The sequence below is a fragment of the Thalassophryne amazonica genome, chromosome 8 (assembly GCF_902500255.1).
Source record: "Thalassophryne amazonica chromosome 8, fThaAma1.1, whole genome shotgun sequence".
Lineage (NCBI taxonomy): Eukaryota > Metazoa > Chordata > Actinopteri > Batrachoidiformes > Batrachoididae > Thalassophryne > Thalassophryne amazonica.
In genome coordinates this window covers 116,891,960-116,914,348 of record NC_047110.1, presented here as the reverse complement: position 1 = coordinate 116,914,348, position 22,389 = coordinate 116,891,960, and the positions used below count along the sequence as shown (strand labels likewise).

The following is a 22,389-nucleotide window of genomic DNA, read 5'->3' as shown; positions in this document are numbered from 1 at the left end:
GCATTGTGCTGTGTGATAAAACTGCACCTTTCAGAGTGGCCTTTTATTGCCCCAACCAGTCTCAGCAGAAGACTGCCCCTCCCTGAGCCTGGTTCTGCTGGAGGTTTCTTCCTGTTAAGAGGGAGTTTTTCCTTCCCACTGTTGCCAAGTGCTTGCTCACAGGGGGTCGTTTTGACCGTTGGGGTTTTTCATGATTGTTGTATGGCCTTGCCTTACAATATAAAGCGCCTTGGGGCAACTGTTTGTTGTGATTTGGCGCTATATAAAAAAAAAGTTGATTGATTGATTGATTGTGGGCAGTCTAAGGCACACCTGTGCACTAATCATGGTGTCTAATCAGCATCTTGATATGGCACACCTGTGAGGTGGGATGGATTATCTCAGCAAAGGAGAAGTGCTCACTATCACAGATTTAGACTGGTTTGTGACAATATTTGAGGAAATGGTGATATTGTGTATGTGGAAAAAGTTTTAGATCTTTGAGTTCATCTCATACAAAATGGGAGCAAAACCAAAAGTGTTGCGTTTATATTTTTGTTGAGTATATATCAATCAATCAATCAACTTTTTTCTTATATAGCGCCAAATCACAACAAACAGTTGCCCCAAGGCGCTCCATATTGTAAGGCAAGGCCATACAATAATTATGAAAAACCCCAACGGTCAAAACAACCCCCTATGAGCAAGCACTTGGCCACAGTGGGAAGGAAAAACTCCCTTTTAACAGGAAGAAACCTCCAGCAGAACCAGGCTCAGGGAGGGGCAGTCTTCTGCTGAGACTGGTTGGGGCTGAGGGAAAAAAACAGGAAAAAGACATGCTGTGGAGGGGGGCACAGATCGATCACTAATGATTAAATGCAGAGTGATGCATACGGAGCAAAAAGAGAAAGAAACAGTGCATCATGGGAACCCCCCCACAATCTACGTCTAAAGCAGCATAACCAAGGGATGGTCCAGGGTCACCCGATCCAGCCCTAACTATAAGCCTTAGCGAAAAGGAAAGTTTTAAGCCTAATCTTAAAAGTAGAGAGGGTATCTGTCTCCCTGATCTGAATTGGGAGCTGGTTCCACAGGAGAGGAGCCTGAAAGCTGAAGGCTCTGCCTCCCATTCTACTCTTACAAACCCTAGGAACTACAAGTAAGCCCGCAGTCTGAGAGCGAAGCGCTCTAATGGGGTAATATGGTACTACGAGGTCCCTAAGATAAGATGGGACCTGATTATTCAAAACCTTATAAGTAAGAAGAAGAATTTTAAATTCTATTCTAGAATTAACAGGAAGCCAATGAAGAGAGGCCAACACGGGTGAGATATGCTCTCTCCTGCTAGTCCCCGTCAGTACTCTAGCTGCAGCATTCTGAACCAACTGAAGGCTTTTTAGGGAACTTTTAGGACAACCTGATAATAATGAATTACAATAGTCCAGCCTAGAGGAAATAAATGCATGAATTAGTTTTTCAGCATCACTCTGAGACAAGACCTTTCTGATTTTAGAGATATTGCGCAGTCCTACATATTTGTTTAATATGCGCTTTGAATGACATATCCTGATCAAAAATGACTCCAAGATTTCTCACAGTATTACTAGAGATCAGGGAAATGCCATCCAGAGTAACGATCTGGTTAGACACCATGCTTCTAAGATTTGTGGGGCCAAGTACAATAACTTCAGTTTTATCTGAGTTTAAAAGCAGGAAATTAGAAGTCATCCATGTCTTTATGTCTGTAAGACAATCCTGCAGTTTAGCTAATTGGTGTGTATCCTCTGGCTTCATGGATAGATAAAGCTGGGTATCATCTGCGTAACAATGAAAATTTAAGCAATACCGTCTAATAATACTGCCTAAGGGAAGCATGTATAAAGTGAATAAAATTGGTCCTAGCACAGAACCTTGTGGAACTCCATAATTAACTTTAGTCTGTGAAGAAGATTCCCCATTTACATGAAACAAACTGTAATCTATTAGACAAATATGATTCAAACCACCGCAGCACAGTGCCTTTAATACCTATGACATGCTCTAATCTCTGTAATAAATTTTATGGTCAACAGTATCAAAAGCAGCACTGAGGTCCAACAGAACAAGCACAGAGATAAGTCCACTGTCCGAAGCCATAAGAAGATCATTTGTAACCTTCACTAATGCTGTTTCTGTACTATGATGAATTCTAAAACCTGACTGAAACTCTTCAAATAGACCATTCCTCTGCAGGTGATCAGTTAGCTGTTTTACAACTACCCTCTCAAGATCTTTGAGAGAAAAGGAAGGTTGGAGATTGGCCTATAATTAGCTAAGGATAGCTGGGTCAGTGATGGCTTTTTAAGTAATGGTTTAATTACTGCCACCTTAAAGGCCTGTGGTACATAACCAACTAACAAAGATAGATTGATCATATTTAAGATTGAAGCATTAAATAATGGTAGGACTTCCTTGAGCAGCCTGGCAGGAATGGGGTCTAATAACATGTTGATGGTTTGGATGAAGTAACTAATGAAAATAACTCAGACAGAACAATCGGAGAGAAAGAGTCTAACCAAATACCGGCATCACTGAAAGCAGCCAAAGATAACGATACATCTTTGGGATGGTTATGAGTAATTTTTTCTCTAATAGTCAAAATTTTGTTAGCAAAGAAAGTCATGAAGTCATTACTAGTTAAGTTAATGGAATACTCAGCTCAATAGAGCTCTGACTCTTTGTCAGCCTGGCTACAGTGCTGAAAAGGAACCTGAGGTTATTCTTATTTTCTTCAATTAGTGATGAGTAGAAAGATGTCCTAGCTTTACGGAGGGCTTTTTTATAGAGCAACAAACTCTTTTTCCAGGCTAAGTGAAGATCTTCTAAATTAGTGAGACGCCATTTCCTCTCCAACTTACGGGTTATCTGCTTTAAGCTACGAGTTTGTGAGTTATACCACGGAGTCAGACACTTCTGATTTAAAGCTCTCTTTTTCAGAGGAGCTACAGCATCCAAAGTTGTCTTCAAAGAGGATGTAAAACTATTGACGAGATACTCTAACTCCCTTACAGAGTTTAGGTAGCTACTCTGCTCTGTGTTGGTATATGACATTAGAGAACATAAAGAAGGAATCATATCCTTAAACCTAGTTACAGCGCTTTCTGAAAGACTTCTAGTGTAATGAAACTTATTCCCCACTGCAGGGTACTCCATCAGGGTAAATGTGAATGTTATTAAAAAATGATCAGACAGAAGGGAGTTTTCAGGGAATACTGTTAAGTCTTCTATTTCCATACCATAAGTCAGAACAAGATTTAAGATATGATTAAAGTGGTGGGTGGACTCATTTACTTTTTGAGCAAAGCCAATAGAGTCTAATAATAGATTAAATGCAGTGTTGAGGCTGTCATTCTCAGATCTGTGTGGATGTTAAAATCGCCCACTATAATTATCTTATCTGAGCTAAGCACTAAGTCAGACAAAAAGGTCTGAAAATTCACAGAGAAACTCATAGTAACGACCAGGTGGACGATAGATAATAACAAATAAAACTGGTTTTTGGGACTTCCAATTTGGATGGACAAGACTAAGAGACAAGCTTTCAAATGAATTAAAGCTCTGTCTGGGTTTTTGATTAATTAATAAGCTGGAATGGAAGATTGCTGCTAATCCTCCGCCCCGGCCCGTGCTACGAGCATTCTGACAGTTAGTGTGACTCGGGGGTGTTGACTCATTTAAACTAACATATTCATCCTGCTGTAACCAAGTTTCTGTTAGGCAGAATAAATCAATACGTTGATCAATTATTATATCATTTACCAACAGGGACTTAGAAGAGAGAGACCTAATGTTTAATAGACCACATTTAACTGTTTTAGTCTGTGGTGCAATTGAAGGTGCTATATTATTTTTTCTTTTTGAATTTTTATGCTTAAATAGATTTTTGCTGGTTATTGGTAGTCTGGGAGCAGGCACCGTCTCTACGGGGATGGGGCAATGAGGGGATGGCAGGGGGAGAGAAGCTGCAGAGAGGTGTATAAGACCATAGCTCTGCTTCCTGGTCCCAACGCTGGACAGTCACAGTTTGGAGGATCCAAGAAAATTGGCCAGATTTCTAGAAATGAGAGCTGCTCCATCTAAAGTGGGATGGATGCCGTCTCTCCTAACAAGACCAGGTTTTCCCCAGAAGCTTTGCCAATTATCTATGAAGCCCACCTCATTTTTTGGACACCACTCAGACAGCCAGCAATTCAAGGAGAACATGCGGCTAAACATGTCACTCCCGGTCTGATTGGGGAGGGGCCCAGAGAAAACAACAGAGTCCGACACTGTTTTTGCAAAGTTACACACCGATTTAATGTTAATTTTAGTGACCTCCGATTGGCGTAACCGGGTGTCATTACTGCCGACGTGAATTACAATCTTACCAAATTTACGCTTAGCCTTAGCCAGCAATTTCAAATGTCCTTCGATGTCGCCTGCTCTGGCCCCCGGAAGACAATTGACAATGGTTGCTGGTGTCGCTAACTTCACATTTCTCAAAACAGAGTCGCCAATAACCAGAGTTTGATCCTCGGCGAGTGTATCGTCGAGTGGGGAAAAACGGTTAGAGATGTGAACGGGTTGATGGTGTACACGGGGCTTCTGTTTAGGGCTACGCTTCCTCCTCACAGTCACCCAGTCAGCCTGCTTTCCCGACTGCCCGGGATCTGCCAGGGGGGAACTAACGGCGGCTAAGCTACCTTGGTCCGCACCGACTACAGGGGCCTGGCTAGCTGTAGAATTTTCCACGGTGCGGAGCCGAGTCTCCAATTCGCCCAGCCTGGCCTCCAAAGCTACGAATAAGCTGCACTTATTACAAGTACCGTTACTGCTAAAGGAGGCCGAGGAATAACTAAACATTTCACACCCAGAGCAGAAAAGTGCGGGAGAGACAGGAGAAGCCGCCATGCTAAATCGGCTAAGAGCTAGTAGCTACGCAACCTAGCGGATTCCTAAAAACACACAAAGTGAATAATGTGTAAATAATTTAGAGGTGATTCAGCAGAAGGAGTGCCCCAGTCAAGGCACCAAACAGGCCATGAAGCAGCACAAGCAACGCACGACAACAGCGAATGCACGACAACGGTGCTAAAATAAAATAAAAATCGACTAAACACGCTGTGGAGCAGCACAGATAACGCACGACAACAGTGCCAAAAAAAATAAAAAAAATAAAAACGAAAGCGTTAGCAAGCTAGTTAGCTTGCCAACGCTGATGAAAGTTAGCTGATAAAAGTGCTCCGTCGCGATGTTTCGACCGTTAGAGGTCTTCCTTAGGCGTTGGAACACAGTAAAAAAGTAAAAAAAAAAAAGTAAAAAGGTAAAAAAGTAAAAAAGTCTTGAAAAAGACTGTTAATTCAAGTCCAAAGCAGCAGGTAGCAGTCTCTGTGTAAACAGTCCCAACAGAGAGCCAAAATTCTGATGCAATCTCACATCCAACCAGGAGGAGGCCCAGGGATATATATATATATATATATATATATATATATATATATATATATATATATATATATATATATATATACTCACATATGTTCTATTTTTCATGTAATCTGTTCACATTAGCATTTATGCAGCCACCAGCAAACATCGCAATATACTTTAGTCACCTTTCTTTAATGTAAATCTTTTTCTGCTCTACTGTACGACTCTTGCTGCTGCAACAATTGATTTTCTCTTCTGCAGGATCAGTAAAGTTTATCTTATCTTATTTTAATTAGACAAATTAAATATCAGGATAATTGTGAATGTAAATCATCACTTTTTAGAGAGTTTCCTTTAGAATCGTTCAGCAATGAACACAGACTATGTGGTCCTGCAAACCCACGTTTCATCTGGCTATATGTGCACATCACAATGATAAGCGTTATGACTGAGGGAGTGATGGCACCTTAACCTAACCATGAGCTGCAGTCTGTGTCAGTGAGACCATCGCGGATATGGCGGCAGGCTGCATGATGTAAGCTGGGGCAGTGTGCAGGAACCACTGTGCCGAATACGGACGGGAAGTACCAAAGTCCAAGTGGGGAACACCACCAAGGAGAGAGCAGCAGAGGTAAGGTGATGTGGGATTTCAAGTTAAAGACAGACAAACAGTAGAAGTCAACCAACCAGACAGAGCAGGGGGTGATAACTTGCAAAAAAAAAAAAAAGGGCAATTGTGGTTGATGTAACAATTCCAAGTGACGGCAGCATCAGAAAGAAAAAGCATGAGAAGATGTAGAAGTACCACCAGGGGCTGAAGACCACAATGGTCCCAGGGTAATTGTTGTGTGGGCCGCTGAAGAGGAGGTACTGCTGGCCCACCACCACCAGAGGGCGCCCTGCCTGGAGTGCGGGCTCCAGGCACCAGAGGGCGCTGCCGCCTCACAGGAGCAGCCGGGGTGACAGCTGTCACTTATCACTGACGACAGCTGTCATCAATCATCAGATCTACAGTGGTATATCAGCAAGACGTCATCTCCACCTCATTGCCGAGATATCGTTCTACCTGAAAGGTAATATCCTCAGCCTGACTGCTTGATAGAAAGCCTTTTTGTGATTTTTGTGAGTGATAACAGACTTTTTCTCTAACGAGAGGTGAAGGTAGCTTCCCCGCCGTGCAGATTGCTGGGTGCAGACGCACCCACGTTTAACTGTGTTTTTGTTCCTCGCCAGCAGTACCAGGTCCGACACGCGGAGGCAGTGGCCACCTGGGAGTTCGGGACTTGGCGGCTCCAGTATTCCCGGGGTCTGGTGGCGGAGGAAATCGTGTGGTTCCGGTTCTGCTTTGGACAGGCGTCTCCTATCCTCGAGCCTGCCCACACGACACCTTGTAATTTGACCTTTGATCTATTGTGTGATCTGTTGTGTTTGTTGTGCACGTTCGCAACAGTAAAGTGTTGTTATTTGGTCTAGTGGTTAAGGTGTTGGGCTTGAGACCAGAAGATCCTGGGTTCAAATCCCCGCCTGACTGGAAAATCACTAAGGGCCCTTGGGCAAGGTCTTTAATCCCCTATTGCTCCCGGTGTGTAGTTAGCGCCTTGTATGGCAGCACCCTGACATCGGGGTGAATGTGAGGCATTATTGTAAAGCGCTTTGAGCGACTGATGCAGATGGAAAAGCGCTATATAAATGCAGTCCATTTACCATTTATTTGACCTATTCCATTGTCCGTTCATTTGCGCCCCCTGTTGTGGGTCCATGTACTTACACTTTCCCAACAGTAATAGTACCACTTGGAGCTGTGACCCCAAAACTGTGAGAAGAGCCTGAGGTGTCTGTTCAGAAATGTGCAGCCAAGGAACCATTAAGATCCTGTGCTGAGCCCTCAAACTCTCAGAAAGTCTCAGACGTCTGGTAGAGGAGCTTCAGTGAGACACACGGGTCACCTCAGTCAGGGGGAGGGGGGAGTAAACACACACACAAGCAGGAGTGTGAGGCATCAAGTACTTTAGATGTGCATCAGATGAATCATAAATGTCTGTTCAAGTGGAGCAGACATGAGATATCTCAGATATAAAACCAGAGGTCAACATTCCCAAAGAATTTGATGTTTTTGTTTTTCAGCTTTGTGGAACAAACAGGAGAAGATTTCCGACTCTCATCACATCCAAACAGGGTCAGAGGGACACACCTGAGAGCATCATAGGATCTTTATCCAGACTCTTCTTGACGTGATCTGACTCTCCTGTCAGAGAACTCTCGTCCATCTTCAGGTCATTCCCCTGAATCAGGATGCCGTCAGCAGGCAGAAGGTCACCTGGAAGAAGTTCACACATTCAACAGGTCACATATCTGCCACTGACAGACAGAGGAACGCACAAAAACCTTCAGTCCAGATGCTGATGGATAGATGGAAGCAAAATGTTCAGAAGAAACTTACCTTTGAGCCAATCAGAACACTGACACAAGGCAGGACTTTGTTTTCTTACCATATTTGACCTGTGCAATGTCACCGACGACGATGTCGGACACATTGACCTGAGTGACCTGCCCACTGCGCACCACTGTGAACTTCTGCTCCTGCTCAATGCGGCTCTGGAGGCCTCGGAACTGCTTCTCTTTGCTCCAGTCATTGAACGCCGTCACCAAAACCACACAGACCACAGACAGCAGAATGGCAGCGCCTTCGATCCAGCCGGTGTCGACATCGCTCTCATCGTCCACGTGGCCGGCCGCCCTCCCACAGTCTGAGCACACACAGTGTAACAGTCAGGTTTACTAGTCATTACCATGGTATTACAGTATTACGCCTCAAGAGGGCGCCTCTATGTTTTACCATAGATAATGGTCCCTTTTTCTCTCTTCTTCGCTCTCATGTCATGGACTCGGACCGCTGTGCAACCTCCAGTAACTTGTGGTAAAGCTGGCAACTTCTCTTTTTCTTTTGGTAAATAAACTGGTATTTTGTGGAAATCTACAACTACAAGTCATGCTCTTTTGCTATCCAGCAGCACCTGTCCATGGCTAACTACAGCCCGCACCGCCACACGTTACAACTGGCGCCCGAACATTGTTTTCTCTGGACCTCAATCAAGTTTTTGGATCCCAAAAAAAGGATTCTTTTGCCTCACGTATACGTTTTTTAGTGATCCCAGTGCTTTTGTGGACGCTCCGGACGACGTTTCCCAGTCATAGCTACAGCCTTGTGCAGGCAGGACCTGACTATTTCCTGGATGCCTGTGAGTGCAATACAGTTTTACTTGACTGGATGAAGCTAACTCCACCAAGAAAATGCAACCTGTGGATCAGTTATGTGGAAATCACCACGTGGATTTGTTTCTACAAATGCCCACATCCGCTGGAAGACAAAAACTGAACTTTTCACGCTGTTTTGGCACTGCATGGGAATCTTTTTGTCCACATTAAAGTACACAGACATTTACCACTCTGCTGAAATTAGACGGACCCTTGACTGTGAGTAGTGACTTTTTCGACCACAAACAGTAGTGTTAGTCATATATTATCGTAAAATACGACTGTATAAAACTACTTTACACTATTTACTGGTTGTGCTTTGTCATGCTTATAGTAATACAGTGAAAACGACCATTCTGGTCTCAGTCTAATTTTGCGTAACATTTTTTTGAGTGGCTTTCTCTAAATTTAGTCTTGACCAGCACCTTTAGGCGTGTTTTTTTTTCCACTTTTGGTCAGCATATCTTAGTCTGACTGACTCTTTTTGCTTACTGTTAAGGCCCTGTGCTGTGTTTAAGTGTGCTTTATTTTTGGAAAGCACAATGGCACGTTACCCACATGATTTTGACTCAGACATGGGACTCACCCCTTTACTGATATACAGTATTGTTGAAAATAAAATTCCTGACCTTAACCAACAAGTAGTAGATTTGAGAACAGAAGTTGACAGACTTAGTGACTGTTTACGTGACTCACTGAACATGCAGCAGACTTTCCTGAAGCAGTGGGACCATCTCAACAAGGAAAACCCTTTTCCTCCTGCAGTCATACAGTCTCCTGTTTTCCCAATGGCTACGTTCACGCCTCACGTCCCTACGGCAGTCGGAGCTGGACCTACAGTCAATGCTAACGGTACTAATCCATTCCTGCCTACCAATCCATTTCTACACACCAGTCCTTTCCTGCCACCTCAGTCACTCGAGTTCAGCAACACATCGAGGGTGATAGCAGCTGCTTTACATCACGCCAAGCTGGAGCCACCGGTATATGCTGGGGAAAATAAAGTGCAACCTGAGGACCGGTTACAAGATGTTGCCACATACAAATCCTCATTGGGCTTAACAGATGAACAACTACTAAATGAACTGCCACACTTTCTTGCTAAAGAGCCTGGGAAAAGGTTCAAGGCCCTGAGCTCCCACATCACCTCATGGGCCCAGTTCTGTCAGCTCTTCAGGACAGTTTTTCTGCCTTCCGACAACCAAGAATGCATTCTGAGGGGACTTTTGGATCATGTCCAGGCTCAGGATGAACCACTCCCAACCTTCGTGGCCCACATGGTGAGTGAGTTTAATAAACTGAAAAGTCCGCCACCTGAAAAAGAGCAAATCAACCTGATTAGCAAGCACTCTCTTGAAAAATACAGAGTTGCGCTGTATGGAGCTAATATTACTTCTGTAATGGAACTTTTGCTACATGCTCATGAGCTCCACTCAGTGCTTGGACCAAGTGGACCACAGACTTTTTCCCGTTACAAAGAACAGCACAAGCCTGAGCCATGCTGCTTTAAATGCTCTCAACCAGGATTCACATCTGCCCAAATTGCAACGGCCAGCCTTCTTCTATGCAAACCCCTGCAGATGCTACGCGGCCCAACCCATTTCAACCATCTCCAGCGCCTGGTCCCCCTGACTCAGGCCAACACAAAAACAATGACAGCGCCCAGACCCCAACACAAAGCAAGCAGTTGGGAAACTGCAGGGGAGGGAGGACATTTCGCAGAGGCCAACCTCCCTCCAGCCGCTAACAGAGCCTCATTCACCTATGACACCCCAAGATGGTCCAATTCTGGGACACTTGGAGGACAATTTTTCCAAAGCCCACTGGAATACTCCTCTGAGAACAAAAGTCAACTTTAACACTATATCTGTGGATGCTACTCTTGACACTGGTGCTTCCCTCTCAGCAGTAAGAGCAGATCTCATTCAAGTCAATGGCACCTACCCCAACAAAACAAGTGAGTGGATTGGCCCTGCAGTCAACCTCGCCAATAACGCTCCTTGCATCCCTGAGGGTGTCACTTGGCTCAACATTGGATTCATGAACAAGAACTTTTACCAGCGTTTTGCAGTAATACCAAAGTTGTCTTCTCCTTTCATCCTGGGAATGCATTTTATGTCCAGAGCTTCAGTGTCTATCCACATCCCCACAAGGACTGTCTACGTTGATGATATTCCTTGCCCCCCTTCAGATGAAGAGGAGGATTGCCAAAATGATTACTCGCGTTCAGCGGAAACAGTAATGTCAATGGACTTACTAAACTCAAACCTTCATGCAAAAGTGTCTGAAGCCAGCCTCTCAGAGGACAACAAAGGCACTTTGCTCAATCTGCTCACCAGCTTCGGCCCCATGTTTGACGGTCATCTTGGTCAAACATCTCTTGCCGAGCATGTCATAGAGACTGGTAATGCTACGCCTGTGAATCGGCCACCCTATCGCACATCACCTGCAAAGAAGCGTGTGATTGAAGAACAGGTGCAGCAGATGCTTAAAGACAATATCATCGAACCTTCCACAAGCCCCTGGGCTGCTCCCATGGTCATCATCAACAGAGCCACTACTGACCCATGGTTTTGTGTAGAGTTTCGAGGTCTCAACCAAGTTACTCAAAAGGACTCCTATCCCTTACATCGAATAGATGAGTCTTTAGACTTCTTGGCTAGGGGTAAGTTCGTCTCAACACTGGACTTGGCACGAGGTTATTGGCAAGTTGCTGTTGCAGAGGACTCTAAGCCAAAAACTGCCTTCATTTCACACTGTGGCCTCTTTCAGTTTCGGGTGCTACCTTTTGGACTCTGCAATGCATGTGCGACTTTTCAAAGACTCATGAACTCTGTACTTGCCAGCCTCATTTATAAAACATGCACAATCTACCTTGACAACATTGTTATTGCCTCACCCACCTTTGAACAGCACTTGGCAGATGTTAAAGAAGTGCTGGACAGACTCCGAGATGCTGGCCTGTCAGTGAAGCTCAGTAAGTGCCAGTTCTGCCTCAAAGAGTTCACCTTCCTCGGCTACCACATCTCCTCATCAGGTGTTAAACCAGATCCGGACAAAGTTAAGGCGGTTAAGGAGTTTAACACCCCCACCTCGGTGAAACACGTCCGTCAGTTCCTCGGCCTGACTGGCTATTATCGTCGCTTCATTCAGGATTACACCCGTCATGCTGAACCTCTTCACGCTCTGACAAGACAGGATGCCACTTTCTGCTTGGACGACAACTGCCAAAGAGCCATGGACATTTTGAAAGACCATGTCACATCAGCCCCTGTCCTGTCATTTCCTAACTTCAAGTGTCCCTTTTTCATTCACACTGATGCTTGTGACATTGGTCTTGGTGCTGCATTAATGCAAAAGGATGACAAAGGTCGTGAGTATGCTGTTGCCTTCGCTAGTTGCTCCCTTCACAAAGCTGAACTCCCCTACTGCACTTCAGAAAAGGAGTGCCTTGCTGTGATATGGGCCCTGGAGCACTTTTGCCCATACGTTGAAGGCATGCATGTTACTATTTACACTGACCACAGCAGTCTTAAATGGCTGATGTCTCATCCAAACCCCACTGGTCAGCTTGCCCGCTGGTCACTTCTCCTTCAAGACTTTGATTTCACGATTGTGCACAAACCTGGCACACACAACAAAGTGCCAGATGCGATGTCACGTCACCCCTTACCTCTGACTTGTGACAGCCCGACAGAGCTCTTGCCTGAGCATGCTGTGATTGGCAGTTTGTACATTCGTGCCCTGCCCCCTGTGATGCTTTTTGACCGTTTGCAGTTGAGACAGTTACAGTTAGATGATCCTGTCACAGGCCCTCTACTCAGAGACATCAAAGCAGACTCACGGATCAACTCAGAGAGTGAAAATCTGTTTCATTATGTTGTGCACAACTGTTTACTGTATTGTAAAGATTCTAAGTCCAAATGCGCTTTGCACCCTTTGAAAGAGCTGAAACTGTTTGTCCCTACGTCTATTAGAGGCACCTTGCTTGAGTATTACCATGACCACCCCACTGCAGGTCATCTTGGTGTTTCTAAGACCTTAGCTAGGCTGTGCTTCAGGTTTTTCTGGCCCAAAATGGTCGCTGATGTCAAAAGCTATGTAACCTCATGCTCAGTCTGCCAGTTCACTAAGCCTAGTCAGAGAAAACCTTCAGGTCTTATGGTTCCCATTGTACCTCAGAAACCCTGGGTGTTGTGTGGGCTGCTGAAGAGGAGGTACTGCTAGCCCACCACCAGAGGGCGCCCTGCCTGAAGTGCGGGCTTCAGGCACGAGAGGGCGCAGCCGCCTCACGGGAGCAGCTGGGAGTGACAGCTGTCTCTCATCACCACCTGACAGCTGTTACTCATCACCACATCATCATCTTCATAAAAGCCGGACAGCAACTCCACCTCCCTGCCGACCATGCATGACCACCATCCTCACGATAGTGGACCGATTCTCCAAGGCGGCCCACTTCGTGGCCCTCCAGAAGCTCCCAATGGCCCAGGAGACCACAGACCTCCTGGTCCACCACGTCGTCCGTCTGCATGGGATACCGACTGACATTGTCTCGGATCGTGGTCCTCAGTTCTCCTCCCAGGTCTGAAGGAGTTTCTGCAGAGAACTGGGGGCCACCATGAGCCTCTCATCCGGGTATCACCCACAGACGAATGGACAGGCAGAGCGGGCCAACCAGGAACTCGAACAGACCCTCCGCTGTGTGACATCCGCGCACCCGACGGCCTGGAGCACCCATCTGGCCTGGATCAAGTAAGCTCATAACAGCCAGGTGTCTTCTGCCACCGGCCTCTCCCCGTTTGAGGTGTGTCTGGGGTACCAGCCCCCATTGTTCCCCCGTGGTAGAGGGAGAGGTCGGTGTGCCCTCGGTCCAGGCCCACCTGCGAAGATGCCGTCGGGTGTAGCGCACCGCCCATTCTGCCTTGTTGAAGGCCCGGACGAGGGCTAAAGCCCATGCAGACCGCCGGCGTTCCCCGGCCCCTGCATACCAGCCCGGGCAGGAGGTGTGGTTATTTACGAAGGACATCCCTCTCCAGGTGGACTCTCCAAAACTGAAGGACAGGTACATTGGCCCCTTCAGGATCCTCAAAGTCCTCAGTCCGGCCGCAGTGAAGCTCCAACTCCCAGCTTCACTGCAGATCCATCCGGTATTCCACGTCTCCAGACTTAAACCACATCACACCTCACCCCTCTGTGCTCCCGGACCGGTGCCGCCTCCTGCCCGATCATCGACGGGGAGCCGGCTTGGACGGTCCGCCGGCTCCTGGACGTCCGTCGGATGGGCCGGGGGTTCCAGTACTTGGTGGACTGGGAGGGGTATGGACCTGAGGAACGCTCCTGGGTGAAGAGGAGCTTCATCCTGGACCCGGCCCTCCTGGCCGACTTCTACACCCGTCACCCGGACAAGCCTGGTCGGGCGCCAGGAGGCGCCCATTGAGGGGGGGGTCCTGTTGTGTGGGCTGCTGAAGAGGAGGTACTGCTGACCCACCACCAGAGGGCGCCCTGCCTGAAGTGCGGACTTCAGGCACAAGAGGGCGCAGCCGCCTCACGGGAGCAGCTGGGAGTGACAGCTGTCTCTCATCACCACCTGACAGCTGTCACTCATCACCACATCATCATCTTCATAATCTTCATCTTCGGACAGCAACTCCACCTCCCTGCCGAGATATTGCCTACCACTGGAGGTAATATTCCTCAGCTATATACTGTGCCGTATTGCACTTAACAGTTTGTTTATCCATTACGGAAGGACCTAATTGCTTGTGTCAGCTGGAGGCTGAACCAGTCGTTGACGGCAGGGTGACGGATTTCACCCTTCACGACTCGTAAGACAAGTAACTGGCTGGGTTTAGTGGACAGACTGTGTTCAGTATTGCAGAGGTGGAGGTGCAATTCCCACCTGCATTGCTGACTGTGTTACTGGGTGTGCACACACCCACACCTAACTGTTTCTGCTTCCTGCCAGCAGTACCAGATCCGACAGCCGGAGACGGTGGCCACCTGGGGACTCGGGACTTGGCGGCTCCAGTGTCCTCCGGGTTCAGTGGCAGTGGAAATCATGTGGGATCCGGTTCTTCTCTGGACGGATGTCTTCTATCCTCGAGCCTGCCCACACGTCACCTCTGTAGATTGACTGCATACAAATTCTGTAACCGTCTGTATTTCGTTGTGCACATTCATAACAGTAAAGTGTTCTATTTTCGGCTCATTCATTGTCCATTCATTTACGCCCCCTGTTGTGGGTCCGTGTCACTACACTTTCACAACACTGGGAGTATGTAGGCGTAGATTTTGTTGGCCCTCTACCCCGCACCCCAGCTGCTAATGCTTAGCTGATCGTGTTTGTTGACTACAGTGGTGGGCACAGATAATCAAAAAATTAACTTCAATAACAGATAATCAGATAGCTGAAAAGTTATCTTTGATAAAGATAAAACAATAAACCACCCAAAAATGTTTTGGAAGTTACAGTTAACCGATAATAGATAAATTCCAATATTACTTCTGACACATCTACAACTAGTAGTAGAACAAATTTATTAGCTTATAATAATAAAAATAAAAACAGACCACAACAATGAAACCACATTTTTCTTTCAACATTTGGCCCCTGCTGGAAGCTCTTATTTACTACAGAGCTCCCAGCACAGAGACACTCAGAGAGCAGCCATAAAGCCAACTCTCTATCAATTATGACACTCCGGTCAGGCGCAAGTCATGCTGACTTATGGTTTTGATTATAAATAACATTAATACCGATAGAATAACTCCATTAATGTCAATTATGTCATTTGTACAAAGTTAAAATATAACATGTATCTTTTAATGTTGAATAATGCACTAATTCTGAGGTTTTGTAACAAACAGACAGATCGCAAAGGATTCTGGGTAAAAGTGCCTCTTTTTGGAGCTAGGGGAAGGCGAAGGGCTACAAATCCCTCCGTTTGGAGGGGTAGGAGGAGCTTACTGCTGTCTGAAAAAACAAACATGGCGCCGAAAGAGCCGCCCAAATGAAGCGGCTTTCATTACAAATTACGCTGTTTAGAAAGTTATAACTTGCCAAAAAACTTTACAGGCAGTTGTCTATGACAGTAACGTGTCTGCTGCTGGATGCGTGTTGCGTATGTTGTCGTTCTGAAGAATATCGTAACGTCGCTCGTGCGCTGCATTATAATGCACATACACACGAACGCTACGATAAGACACTTTTATATCTCACAACGGAGAAAATCATGATAAAGTGTAAGCACGTTAATTTGTATGTTCATAAATCTTTGGATAATATCAATCCCTGCTGTTGGATTTCAAGGTCTGTAACGTGTGTGTATTTTGTAAACAAACGGAGCCCTGGACACACTCATCTAATAAGATTTCAGGCAGAAAATGAAAAGTTTCATCAATGGGAATAAGTTGGAAAATATATACACACACATGTATATGTGTAACACATAACCTGACCACATAAATAGAGTGATATTATTTGTCAAGGAAATTTCTAAAGGAAATAAGGCTGGATGCAAAAAATGGGAGAATTTGAAAAAGAAATAAGGTTGTAATTCCATTAAAAAAGTGAAACTTGTATAACGTATACATTCATTGCACACAAAAAAAGCCATTTGCAAAGCCAAAAAGTTGATTTGACAATCATCTGACATAACCAGGGTCAAAATAAATAGAACACTGCTATCTACTGGTTCCCACACGCTTAGTGAACACTACTGACCAGTAGATGGCAGTACAGGCCTTGAAAACAAAATTCCAGATACAGTAATCCCTGTCTGCTACATTCAAAATGCGTGGAATTTAAGAAACGCAAATAAAACCAACATCTATAAACGCAGAGAATATATTCAAGAGAGTTTTAGGCACTAGAGTTTAATGCTGTTGTCCGTGGAGCCTGAACAGAGTGTCTGAAATGCATTTGTCCTGTCGTGATGTACTGAGATTACATCATCCTCCCCAAAATGCATTGTGGGTCACAGGATGTGCTCACAAAACCTTAAAAAGTAGCACATTACTTTAAAACTAAAACATATATCTGATATTTTCACTTAATAAAACTTCAGACATGACAGTAATTTTAAATAACTTGTCCAAAATTTGCTTGGTTAAAATTTGAACCATAAGTTAAAAACGTATGCCTCTGGATGACTTAGGTGATATCGGGAGCCTATTGGTATGGTGTTAAAATGAATTTTTTTTTTCTTTTGGGGCTGTTTCTCTTACAGGTTACAGCTGTGCGTCTTACAAAATTTTTAACAGGTGAGTGCTAAACTAATTTTAAAAATGCTTGTTGCTGTTCAGCTTTGTTTATTTTGTTTATCGGTTTAAAAGTTATCGGACAAAGATTAATCGGAAGATAATTAGTCCGATAATGGTTTTTAAAGTTATCTAAAAAGATAATCCGATAAAGAAGATGTAGCACTAGGATAAAAATGAATGCAGCAAAATAGTTGCCCCCCCATTTTATTTTAGTACTAAAGGTCATTTTCCATTGTGAGAACTACTGTTAATGTCTGTTTTGCAACAATAGAGTGTAATGTAGGTTTCGCCCAGCAGGGGGCACTTGGTATCTTATACATCAGTAGCTGACGCCCCAGCAGAAGAAGTCCAGTCAGTACGTGATGAAGCAGTGTGCAGATCACACTCCAAGTGCTCCTGTTAACTTGACAATTTTCTGTTTTGCAGGTAAGCTGAGTGGTAAATAATCTATAAGTAATGGACAACAGTAGTAATAGATCATAAAGGCTTCAGCGGGTAACAGATGTCAAGCCAGAGAGTAAATTCACAAGTTTATGACCGTGTAAAGGTGACGTGCTGCATGGTGCACCTGAAATGGCGGACACGTAGTCTGTGGTGAGCGTGGTAATGTAGAAGGGAACTTTCTCTGTATGAGTTAAGATGAGCTAAACTAACAACTGTGGGATGCACAGAACAACTGTAAAAGCATGAATTCATGGCAAAACGAATGTTGAACAGAGTAAATGTGTTAGGAGAAGCTTGTGTAAACTGAAATACTAAGTTCAGTGCAGAGTTAAAGTGTAAGGCTAAGTTAAGCACTGAGGAGTATTCGGCTCCGGAAAGCTGTTGGCCCGGATACATACCTGGTCGTGCCCTCAGAGCATGTGCCAACGAGCTGACTGACGTTCTTACCTCCATCTTCAACCTTTCCCTCAGTCAATGCACTGTTCCCACCTGCTACAAGACCACCACCATCATCCCCCTCCCCAAGAAGAACCCCCCATCTTGCCTGAATGACTATAGGCCAGTGGCACTCACTCCAATCATTATGAAGTGTTTCGAGAGAGTGGTACTGTCATACATTCAGGGCTGCATACCGGACATCACAGACCCCCTGCAGTACGCTTACAGGCACAACAGGTCAACCTCGGATGCCATTGCCGCCGCCCTGCACGCCTCCCTCTCCCACCTGGAAAATAAAGACTCTTACATCAGAGTACTTTTCGTTGACTACAGCTCTGCTTTCAACACGGTCATCCCTCACAAACTCACCTACAAACTGTCTGCCCTTGGACTCCACCCCACCCTCTGTGACTGGCTTCTGGACTTTCTGACTGGCAGACCACAGTCTGTCAAGATTGGGAATAAGACCTCAGCCAGCATCACCACCAACATCGGTACCGCGCAGGGCTGCGTCCTCAGCCCTATTCTCTACACCCTCTTCACCTACGACTGTGCCGCCTCTCACCCCGATAACACCATCATAAAGTTTGCTGACGACACTGCTGTGATTGGACGCATCACCGGCGGAGACGAAGCAGCTTACAGGAGGGAGGTGGAAGGCCTGGTGACATGGTGTGGAGTCAACAACCTCACCCTGAACACAGATAAAACCAAGGAAATGATAGTGGACATGAGGAAGGAGAGGGAACCTCATCAGCCACTGTCTATCCAAGGCCGCGAGGTGGAGAGAGTGAGCAGCTTTAAATATCTGGGGGTCCACATCAGTAGTGACCTCACTTGGACACTCAACATCACACAGGTGGTAAAGAAGACTCAGCAGCGGCTGTACTTCCTGAGGAGGCTGAGGAAATTTGGCATGTCACCCAAGATTCTCAGCAACTTCTACAGCTGCATTATTGAGTCCATTCTCACCACCTCGATTACTGCGTGGTATGGCAGCTCAAGGGTGAATGACCGCAAACGCCTGCAGAGAGTAGTGAAGACCGCATCAAAGATCACGAGGACGCCACTACCATCTCTGCAGAGCATCTACCATCGGAGAGTCCACAATAGAGCTGCCGCCATCATAAAAGACCCTACACATCCCCAACATGGACTGTTCACACTGCTGCCTTTAGGACGGAGGTTCAGGAGTGTGAAATGCAAAACCACCCGCTTCAAAAACTCTTTCTACCCCACTGCCATCAGACTGCTGAATGCTGTTAAGGACTGAGCAGACCCCCTGGGGTCACTTTACACTGTTACTGCACCTTACTGTTACCTTACTGTTAACTGTTAATACTTGAATCTTGCTATTTGCACATTATTTTCATTATTTTTTTTTAATGCCTATTTTGATTATTATTATAGACACCCAGTGAGAGCAGCAAAGAAGAGAATTTCATTGTACAGGGAAATATGTTTCTTACTGTACATATGACAATAAACCTTTGAACTTTGAACTTGAACTTGAACTTAAGGAACACAAGTGTTATCCTTTCTAAGTGCTAATCCAGCTATGAGACTGTGAGGAAAGTCTCTTCCACACATGTATTTTGAATTCAAGTTGCACTAAACATTTTTCTTTATAATCAGACAAAGTGTAATATGCTAAGGTTCATCTCCCGAAGGGTGAATAGGAGAGGAATATAGTAAAATGCATTGGTTTAAAATCAGTAGTTTAATAAATACAGTTCATGAGAGTAATGAATAAGAGAATGGAACAGTGAGAAACAGAATGGGTAAAAGCACTCTAAAACTTCATTTTGAGTTCATTATTAAAATATATGTTCATAGACAAAGAAACAGATTGTGATTTCTGTCAGTTCATGAGGACGATGTATGTGGTTAAACTGTATAATTATTGAGACAGTACGGTCAGTTATATCCTAGCCATCCTGTGGTATCGGGTGCAGAAGAAGTCCAGTCAGTATGTGATGAAGATCAGTGTACAGATCACAGTGCTCCTGTTAACTTGACAATTTTCTGTTTTGCAGTTCCTGCAAAAAATAAATATGTTGCATGGGAGATGAGTGGCCCATCATTTTCTGAAGTGTAACAAAGACATTATCTTTGATAATTATCTGTTATCGGATTATCGGAAGTGTGCCCACCACTGGTTGACTACATGACTAAGTTGATTGAAGCAAGCGCTGTGAAAGAAGCTACATCTGAGGTTGCAGCTGGTAAATTCGTTTCTGACATTTTTGCCAGACATGGTGCACCCACTTACTTGATTTCTGACAGAAGGTCTCCTTTTGTGAGTGAACTTTTCGCAGTTTTCGTAATCAGCCTTAGGCTCTGTACACAGACTCACTACGGCTTAACACCCTCAGACAAATGCTACTGAACGTGTCAACCGGACTCTTAAAACTGCCATACGCGCTTATGTAGGTGACAAGTACCTCCCCCAGATTTGCTTTGCTCTCTGTACCGCCCCACATGACAGTACTGGACTGAGTCCCTCCATGATGCTTTATGGTCGTGAGTTGGACACCCCACTTGACCTCATCACACAGCCCTCCAGTGACGGTGTTGACGAGCCAGGTGTACCTTACCCTGAGACTCTCAGAGCCTCCTTGCAGGAAGCTCATGATCATGCAAGAGCAGCTCTTGACTATAGTCATGACAGACAAAAACACTACTATGACTTGAGACGTCGACATGCCACATTTAATGTCGGTGACCTCGTTAGGGTTAAGACGCACCCCGGGTCTGATGCTCAGTCTAACTTTGCTGCTAAACTTGCACCACTGTTTGAAGGTCCTCTGTGCATATTTCAAAAGCTCGGTGATGTTAACTACAGACTCGCACGGCCGTCTCTGGTGCTGATGCTGGTGTTTATCGTGTTGTGAATATGCACCCATTCCATACTTGGGACTCTCTCTCCTCCAAAGGACGCTCTGTTTCCTCTCCTGTTGCGAGTGGGACCCCTGAGGTTATGGACAATGATTATTTTGTCCATCAGGCCCCGCCCACAGACACTGACCCTGACCCAATTCCCTTTGATTTACCGGACGTTGACTCAAATACCGACATGGACACTGATTCCAGTGGTCTTTCACGCAGTTCTAGCCCAGACCTGGTTTCTACTGGACATTACAACCTCAGGACCAGACGGTGCCCCAGGATCACGTCTGGTTGGCATGACAAAAGATGGACAAATGTTTTTCACACTGACAGACTTGATCTGAAGTGACTTGTTTAGGTGGAATAACTGTTTCCCTCTGTTGCGTTGTTTCACTGCATTTCAATGTTTCAGGGTGTAGATGTTGTTAACACTACTCAGCCCATGTTAAGCGCTCTTCAGTGAGCGGTGGTTCGTGTTAAAAAAAAAAGGATTTCCACGGTACATATTTCTATTTTTATCTTGCCTAATGTATTTGCATTTTGTTTTTGGTGCATTCTCTTTGCCCTGAGTGTTATCCAATCTTAACTATGCTCTATGTACAGGATGCTAGTAGGTGGGGTATAGTGCATCTTCAGCTGTGTAAGGCTGGGGACAGCCTTTTCTCACTAGGGGGACTATGTAACAGTCCAGTTTAATAGTCATTACCATGGTATTACAGTATTACGCCTCAAGAGGGCGCCCCTGTGTTTTACTATAGATAATGGTCCCTTTTTCTCTCTTCTTCGCTCTCATGTCATGGACTTGGCCGTGTGTACTCGGACCGCTGTGCAACCTCCAGTAACTTGTGGTAAAGCTGGCGACTTCTCTTTTTCTTTTGGTAATTAAACTGGTATTTTGTGGAAATCTACAACTACAAGTCATGCTCTTTTGCTATCCAGCAGCACCTGTCCATGGCTAACTACAGCCTGCACCGCCACACGTTACAACAGGTTTTAGTTCCCTCCCTTCAGGTTATTAAAGTCCTAACTCCACATCCATTCAGTGTTTAAGGATGTTCTAAAACCAAGCAACACGGTGAACAAGACTGAGACAGACAGCAGTGAGTGAAAAGCGTACAAACTCACGCTCTCGCTCCACGTCTGGCGGTCTGTAGAAGGACAGGCCGAGAGAAATGATGGCTGCCACCTCCAGGATAATCAGTGTGACATCCTGCAGAGCCTCCCAAACCAGCTCCATGAAGTTCTTTGGCTTTTTAGGAGGAATAATATTCTGACCAAACTCTTGTTTTCTCCTGCTGATGTCCTCGCCATTATCATCCAAACCTGCAACAAGGACAATGTTACGGCACATCCACCAGACCACTCAAACGGGGTCTCCTGACACGGGACACTTTACCCGCAACAGGTGACGTTCGGAGTCGGCCACAGAGTCCATTAATGTCTCCGTAAGTCTCCTGGATGTGGATCAGCGCCGCAGGGCCTCTCAGCTCCATCAGAGTGCAAAGCTCCTTCACTGAGCAACCGGAAGGCGCCTCGTGGTTGGGCTTCATCTGGCACCCATGTTTGTGCACCCAAAAAGAGTTGCTGGCCATGTCGGCGTCTTCTTCTAGTACTTTACCAAAAACAGTCAGTGTCGGTCACAAGGAGGAGATATAACAGAAGAAAGACTCTGCAAAA

At 45.4% G+C, this 22,389-nt stretch overlaps 1 protein-coding gene and 1 long non-coding RNA gene across 2 annotated transcripts in view; one reads left to right on the top strand and one right to left on the bottom strand.

Moving 5' to 3' along the window:
- LOC117516389 (plasma membrane calcium-transporting ATPase 1-like) overlaps positions 1-22,389 on the bottom strand; it is a 169,497-nt gene that overhangs the window by 128,767 nt on the left and 18,341 nt on the right. The window contains exons 2-5 of the mRNA XM_034177366.1: positions 22,109-22,381; positions 21,838-22,035; positions 7,914-8,171; positions 7,616-7,741 (exon numbers count right to left, since the gene is read on the bottom strand). Coding sequence (XP_034033257.1) covers positions 7,616-7,741; positions 7,914-8,171; positions 21,838-22,035; positions 22,109-22,304 — 778 coding nt within the window. The 5' untranslated portion in view covers positions 22,305-22,381. The remainder of the gene's footprint in view (positions 1-7,615; positions 7,742-7,913; positions 8,172-21,837; positions 22,036-22,108; positions 22,382-22,389) is intronic.
- Positions 1,943-22,056, top strand: LOC117516390. Its single transcript, XR_004562383.1, has 3 exons — positions 1,943-1,953; positions 10,803-10,809; positions 21,825-22,056. It is a non-coding gene; the product is annotated as an uncharacterized LOC117516390 (long non-coding RNA).